Here is a 7,878-nt window from a genome sequence, read left to right on the forward strand (position 1 = left end):
TCTCTGTCTGTCTGGCGAGTGCATGCGCCCTATAGCAAAAACCTCTCCAAAAAAAAAAAATATATATATATGTATGTATATTTATTGAGGGCTGGCAGGTAACATAGAGGTTAGTGGCACTGGACTCCCACATGGCCGTTCTTCAAAAAAGAAAAAATATTTATTGAGCACCCAAGATGCCTAGTTCAAATTAACAAAACCTGCCACTGTGGGCTCTCACCCCACCCCACCATTCAGTGTGCTCGAAAGCACACTAAGGAGTGCCCATAATCAGTTCCCTGCTTTTCATACTTTGGGGAAACAGTGGGAAAGTGGCTTGAAGATGCTCCAGCTGTAGGAGAGCAGTCTGGGGTACACAACCCCACTCCCTACCTTCAGCAGCACCTCCTTGGCAGGCTCAGGCCCCTGGGCCTGTTTCAGCTTGTTCTGTAGCTCCTGCACCTGGGTTTCCAGCCCACGTCGTAACCTCTCACCCTGGTCCAAGAGGTTCTTCATGTTCTGGAGCCTAATAATGGATAGTAGTATTGAGAAGAGTCAGCACGTGGTGTGGTGGTTAAGGTGCTGCACTCCCACATGGTAGACCATGGTTTGAGTCCTGGACCTAGACACTTGCTTTCTCACTTTCTCTCTCTCTCTCTCTCTCAGGTGAGTGTGTGTGCCCTGTAGCAAATTAAAAAATAATAATGATAGTAAGTAAAATTAAATAATTCTAAAAAAAACCAAAAAAACATTGAGCATTGTGCCAGGTAGTTCCCTAACCACTTCACATACAGTAATTCATTTAACCCTCCTGTCTTTGTTCGAAGCTTAGTGAGGCCTCCCATAACTACCTTATTTAATACTGTAACCTGTCCCCTGCGACCAGCCCTTCTGATCTGCTTTCACCTGCTCTACTTACCGCCCTCTCACGGGTTATAAATTTGCTTACATAATCTGTTTGTTTACTGTCTGCTCTCTCTCACAAGAAACTAAGCTTGTGGAGAATAGGGCCCTTCATCTGAGCATTCACTACGGACCTCGGGAACATTACAAAAATGCCTGCCGGGTGGAAGAGTGAATCCTCATCACAACCCTGTGAGGCAGATGCTATTATTAGGCCCATTTTACAGATTAAGTACCTGAGGCACAGAGGCAAACCCGGTCAGCGAACTCCAAATCACATGCTACCACCATGACTGATAGAGAAAGCTCCTGTTTAAACCATCCCTGCCCCTTTCAGCTTCTGGAGATTTCTCTCTGCCTCCTTCAGTCCTGGGCAGCAGGGTGTCTAAGTCTAGCCTAGGCCCCCAGCGATCCCCCATGTGCCACCCACTGACTCACTCCTTGGTGCTCTGCTGGGCCTCCCCCTTCCTCCTCTCCAGCAGCTCCTGCAGTCGGCTACACTCTTCCGCCTTCTCCTCCAGCTGCCGCTCCAGCCCGACCCGGGATGGCTCTAGCTTCTGCCGCTTCTGGAAAAGGAAGAGAAATACAGCAGGTGAAGACTACCAAAAGCCTCTCTGAAAGGAATAATGAGAGTATCTAACGTTCGCTGTCGGGCAGACTCCACACTAAGGAATTATGCATATTATCTGCATTTAATCCTCATAAAAAGCCTGAGGTCTTGTGATGGTTGGAAATATGTCATAAATGCGTTGACATTCCTTTCAAAACATAAAGCCTAATTCTACTGCTTTTGGGTATGGGCTGGACTTAGGGACTCCCTCTAAGAGAAATTAGATGTACATTCTCAAATTAGGTCACTAAAAGGCATTGCAGCAGGCTGGCCCTATAACCTAGTAGTTAAAGGAGACAGAGCCTGCATGGCTGACCACAGATCAAGTCCAGGCCCAGGTGCATATGCATGTCCAAACTCCCAAAACGGTGTAGAAATGGAAGAGAAGGGACTGCAGTGTGAACACAGCCCATTAGGGGGTGCTTTCTCCTCTCTCTTTCTGGAGAACCCGCACACCCTCTAGTGATTAAAAGAGAAAAAAAAAAGGCATTGCAGCTTCCTCCTTACCTCTTCTCCTGGATGATTCATTCTGAGAAAAGATATTTGCCATAAATTGTGAGGAAATTTAAGAAGCTCTATAAAGAAGTCCGTATTTGCAGAGACTGAGGCCTCCAACCAACGGCCATTTGTGTAAGACATTTCAGAAGCAGATCCTCTGACCCTACTCTAGCCTTCCAATGAGGAAGCCAAAAGCTTGAACAGAACCTCATGACAGACTTTGAGCCAGAACTACCCAGCTAAACTCCGCTGATCCCAGATCACTGCCCTCAGCCGTTGGGAAATGCCTGTTTTAAGCTGTTAAGTTCAGGGGTCATCTGTTATACACCAATAGATAACTAATACAGTACCATTACTATGTCACTTCATAGTTAGGGGGAAAGGTTGATTTAAAAACCTTGCCCAAGATCAGTTCATAGCCAACAAGAATGGTACCATGGGGACCAGCAGTTGGCATACTGGCTATGTCGTTGGACTCCCACGTGGTTCGAGTCCCAGACCCCGTGACTTAAACTCACCCCAGGCACGTGTGCGTGCGTGCCCAAGATCCCGAGAAGAGAATAGAGGAGAACAGGTTGCAGTGTGGCCATCCCCCCTGGGGGGTGATTTCTTGCTTTCTGTCTCTCTGACTCTCTTTGGCTTTCTGGCGAGCGTACACACCCTATAGCAAAAATCTCTCAAAAAAAAAAACCAGAATGGTACCATGATTTGACCCTAGTTCTTGAGTCCACAGCCCACCACTTAACCATTACTCTAATCCAACACTCACTGAGCATTAACTACATACAAACCAATGCTGAGAGAAGAGGAAATCGTATTGTTTTTAAAGGTTTTTCCTATTGGACATATGCGCTCACCAGAGAGAGAGAGGGAAAGTGGCAAATCACCCCCCATGGGGGATGGCCATGCCACAGTCCCTTCCCCTCCATTCTCCTATCAGGATTTTGGACATGCATGCACATGTTCCCAGCATGATTTTCAAGCCTCTGGGTCTGGGACTCGAACCATAGTTGGCCATGTGGGAGTCTAGCACCTTCACCATGCCACCTGCTGGCCCTAGAAGCAGTATTTATGAAAAGGGTACTTGAGCTTTAAAAAAAAGACTGACCTGAGTTTTTCATTCCTTCTCTGTGACCTACTACCATAGGCAATTCACTTAACCTCTCTGACCTCCGCTTTTCTCATCAGAAAATTGTTTAGCAAGCCTACTTTCCAGTGTTACTGTAATGACTACATATTACCCAGGGTAATACCTATTACAAAAATTAAATTCAATAAATGACAGCTTTTATTATTCCCACTACTATTATGATGATGAAAAGAACTGAGGCACAGAAAATTTAATTTTCTCAAGCTTTAAACTGCCAGGAAGAAGCAGGGCCAAGGTGGGACCTCCCAAAGGAAACAGAATGGCAGTACTTGAATCCCTAATGTGCTATCCCCCTAAGCGCCAGAGAACCCCAGAGAAATCCTTGCTGGGAGTAATGCACCCTCTTGTCCCTTGTCCCATAGGACCCAAGAGTGTTCAATCCACAGCTTAGAAGAGCCAGCCAGCCCACCTCCAGGCCAAGGTCTTTCCCTGAGGCCCTTCCTCCCTCCCACACCTTAACTCTCCTCACCTTCACCTCTTCATCTAGCTTTTGCTGGAGCTCCTCCACTTTTCGGGTGAGATCACCCTGCCCTGCCAGGGCCTTGGTAGAACCAGGAGAAACCATCTGCCACAGAGATGGGGATGGGGGAAGGGAGTGAGTCCACATCTAGCTCCCCTGAGGCCCTCAAGACCCTAAGCCTGACTCTCACTCCCCCTCAGAGAAGGCTACTCACCACCAGAGGCTGTACCTGCTCCAGCACCAAACTGACCTTCCTCCTCACAGAGGGTTCACTTTCTGAGCTTCTGCAGGGTACAAGGACAGAAGTAAGGGTTAGAGAGGGAAGAGGGAGCTGAAATAAAGAACGGATAAAAACACAGAAGATGGGGAATGAAGCTAGAAGGAAAATAAGGGAAGTGTGTGTTTCCACTGCCAGGCAGGGAGCTCACTCACCCTTCCCTCAGGATGCCATAGATGGTGGCCTTCACATGGTCCACGGTGCCTGGTGGGGCTGCCTCTTGCTGATCTCGAAGAAGGTCTGGAGTTGATTTAAACTACAAACAAAATAAAATAAAAGCAAACCAACAACAAAAAAATCATAAACACACATACAAAGGTAGGAAGATTAGGGACCAGCAGATAGTGTGGTAGTTAGGGCGCTGGACACTCCCACAAGGCCAACCACGGTTCGAGTCCCGGACCTGGTGGCTTGCTTTCTCACTTTCCCTCTCTCTTTCTCTCTCTGTGTCTCTCTCTGGTCAAATTAAAATAAATGAATGAATAAATAAAATAAAATAAATAATATTAAAAAAAGGGAAAAAAATAAAGGTAGGAATATTAGATCAGAAGCATGGATGGCGTTCAGATGGGGTGGAAGGTCAGTGGGAGGGACTGGACAATGGCAACTCTGCAAGGCTGACCCATATAGGACAGTTCACGGTTCACATCCAGAGACCTCCCAGAACCCACTGGGCACACACGTCAACGATCTGGGGCTGACTGAAGCAAGGGGTGCCTCATGTCATGAAGACCCTGTTGGGGGTGCTGTCTTTGTGTGTCTCTCTCTGTCTCTTATTTGTGGAAGAAAGAAATGAATGGGGGCTAGTAGGTAGAGGGTAGCTAAGGTGCTGGACTCCTACATGGCCAGCCGTGATTCAAATCGCAAACCTGGTGGCTTGGAACTCATGCCAGGTGTGTGTGTACACATGGCAAAAATCCTGAGAGGAGAATAGAGAAGGGAATGCAGCATGGTCGCCTCCCCCTCTTTGGGGGTGATTTCTTACTTTTCCTCTTTCTGTCCCTCTCTAAAGAGTACACAAACCCTATGGCAAAAACCCTAAAAAAAAAAAAAAGAAAGAAATAGATGAACTTGGAGGGAAAAGAAGTTGGGAGACAAGGCCCTTTGAGCACAATGAACAAGTCTGAAGGGTGGTGAAGAGGCAACACTGCTGAGGCCCAAGCAACAGGCCAGGGAGAGGCCTGAGCAGGCTCCACTCGCACTGCAAGCCAGGTGTTCCTCAACAAGCAACTCTCAAACAGCTGTGAGCTATGTCACAAGTAATTTGTCATTAATCACAGTGAATGTACTAGTGTTCATAAATGATTTACTTTTAGAATGCACTTAAGTTTGCCTCAAAGTGAAGTTGCTCCCCACTCACTTGCATTCCTGAGTGGAAAATAAAGTTGTAGGATTTTGGCAGGAGCACCAGGAACGGCTCCCAATCTCTGAGCCTGCCTTACCTATGCAGCAGACTTAGTAAATGTTGGTGACAGAGGCACAGTTAATGGGTGGGGCATAGACTGCTAACTCTCCATGCTTGTGAATAGTGGCTTCATAATTAGTTCATTTTCTTTAGAATTTTATCCATGGAAATATCTTGTGCATGTGAATATCACCTAGTGAGTGGATGGGTAATGTGGAGAAGAAAAACTAGAGACTGTGTAGGCCCAGCCTTCACAGTGGTGTAGTCAGTAGCAAACTGAACTGCAGTGCTGGAAACCATATGGCCAACTGTGGGTGCAGATGCCTGGTCGCCTAGTGTGGAGAGCAGCCAATCTGAAAGCATGTGATGAAAATAAGTGGCCTGTAGACACATGCAGAAATGCGCTTCCGTAAGCTACTCTAGCAGGGCTACTGAGAAGCATCTACACGCATCTGTGTGCATACCCAAGATTCTGAAGAAACGGAGGGCCAGGGAAGGGGGATTGTGATATCATGAGACCCTATCAAGGGTACTTTCCCAGCCCACATGTGTACATTCTATCATCTCATAAATAAAATCAATGAACTCAAAAAATACATAGTACAGGGACCAGCAGTTAGCGTAATGGCTATGTTGCTGGATTCCCACGTAGTCGACTGTGGTTCATGCCCCGGACCCGGTGGCTTAAAATTCAAGCTGGGCGTATGTGCGTGCGTGCCCAAGATCCTGAGAGGAGAATGGAGGAGAAGGGATTGCGGCATGGCCATACCCCCTGGGGGGTGATTTCTCGCTTTCTATCTCTCTTGTCTCTCTGTCTGGCGAGCACACGCACCCCATAGCAAAAACCTCTCCAAAAAAAAAATATATATATATATACACATATATAGTAGAGAGCCATCTGGTTAAGGTGGCTGAATCTCACAGGGCTAACTGGGTAGTTCATGTCCCGGACTCAGCAGTTTGAAAAAGATGCCAGGGATGTGTGCATGTGCACCCAAAATCTCGAGAAGAGCATGGAAAAGGGATTGTAGCTAGCCATCCTCCCCCGGGGGTGGGTGCTGATTTCTCACTTTTCCTCTCCCTCTCTCACTGTCTCTTTCCAACATGCACATACACCCTATAGCAAACTTTAAAAAAAAAAAAAAAAAAAAAAGCAGGAACTTTTTGCCCATGTTATTGGAATTGGCAAGGAGCCCTGGGACTGGTGACAAAGGGCTGGGGCTGGGAGGCGGGGAGGGGTTAGGTCTGACCTGCAGCATGGCGGGGTCCTGTGCTCTCTCCCGAGGCTCCTCAAAGCTCTGAAGGACCCAGTCCTGAGTCTGAAGGGAACGGCTAAAGCCACTGAGAGAGCTCTGGCTCTGGGCTGGATGTTTCGAGCTGCTCACATGATTGCCATACTTCGTGCTAGGGGTCCAGTGGCTGGGGGACTGGCGCTCTCGCTCCTCAAGGCTGTCCCGTGGGAGCCGGCTGTCCAGGCTCTGACTCCGCTTGCGCTGTTCAGCGGGCAGCGTCCGCATGCGGCGACCAGTCCGGCCTCGGGTCTGGCCCCCAAGCTGACTGTTAAACTTGTTGATGAGTGAGTCTACTGAAGACAGGGGGGCAGTGTCAATGGTGCTGCCTGGAGGAGCCTCTTGGGGGGCCAGCTCCAGCAAACTGTAGCTCCTGTTGTTAGGACCCATGGGAGCAGGAGCTGCCAGTGAGGCTTGTGACTGGGAACGGAGGAGCCTGCCATTCCAGTGGGCCCCGGGCTCCTCGTCCGATGTGCTGTCCTGCGAGGGCACAGGAAATCCCTTGACCTGAGAGTAAGGATTCTCAGGGAGTTCTGAATCAGAGCTTGGAGCTCCTGGGGCCCCTCGGTGGTTGGCCCCCTTGATTTGAACCCCAAAGGAGTCGCCACCTTTCTCTCCGCTGTTGAGCACCACGAAGGGCTGCCCGGCAATGCCCTGCACACGCACAGCAACCCCATAGGTATTGGCTCTTGCATCTTTCGCTGGGCGTCGCCCACCACGGCGTAGGGTGCCCATCTCTGCACCACCCACAGGCTCTGTGATGAAGCGAATCTGGACTCCGTGGTCTACAGGGCCTCGGGGTTCAGCCATGGTGGATGGCTGCTCCATGGGAGGGAGGACTCCTGGAAGATGGAGAAAAGAGTTCAAGGGGAGAAATTTGAAGTAGACACCCAAGAACCTCCACCTGCTTGGTGGGGCTGACTGCTTTGTCAGTGCATTCTACATAAAACAGGGGTTCTCAGGCACGGTGGTTAAGTAGCTGAATCCTATGTGGTCCACTGTGCAGTTTGAATCCTTAACCTGGTGGCCTGAAAAACACACAGGGTGCACATGTGTGTATATGCCTAAAATCCTGCGAGGAGAATGGAGAATGGATTGTAGCGTGGCCATCCCTCCTGTGTATGTGAGGAGGGACTTGTGCTCTCTCTCTCTATGTCTATAGTAAGCTTAAAAAAAAAAAAATTACACTGGGCACATGAGTGTGCATGCCCAAAATCCCAAGTGGAGAATGGAGAAGGGATTGTAGCGTGGCTATCCCCCTGGGGGGTGATTTCCATCTCTCTCTCTCTCTCTCTCTCTCTCTCTCT

General features: G+C 48.7%; 1 protein-coding gene across 1 annotated transcript in view; it reads right to left on the minus strand.

Moving 5' to 3' along the window:
- The window catches only part of CGN (cingulin), a 39,773-nt gene that overhangs the window by 25,851 nt on the left and 6,044 nt on the right, over positions 1–7,878 (minus strand). The window contains exons 2-7 of the mRNA XM_006168409.2: positions 6,533–7,413; positions 4,033–4,133; positions 3,815–3,884; positions 3,610–3,705; positions 1,321–1,448; positions 373–505 (exon numbers count right to left, since the gene is read on the minus strand). Of these exons, the coding sequence (XP_006168471.1) occupies positions 373–505; positions 1,321–1,448; positions 3,610–3,705; positions 3,815–3,884; positions 4,033–4,133; positions 6,533–7,399 (1,395 nt within the window). The 5' untranslated portion in view covers positions 7,400–7,413. The remainder of the gene's footprint in view (positions 1–372; positions 506–1,320; positions 1,449–3,609; positions 3,706–3,814; positions 3,885–4,032; positions 4,134–6,532; positions 7,414–7,878) is intronic.

The sequence above is a fragment of the Tupaia chinensis genome, unplaced genomic scaffold (assembly GCF_000334495.1).
Source record: "Tupaia chinensis unplaced genomic scaffold, TupChi_1.0 Scaffold145814_1, whole genome shotgun sequence".
In the NCBI taxonomy this organism is placed as follows: Eukaryota; Metazoa; Chordata; class Mammalia; order Scandentia; family Tupaiidae; genus Tupaia; species Tupaia belangeri.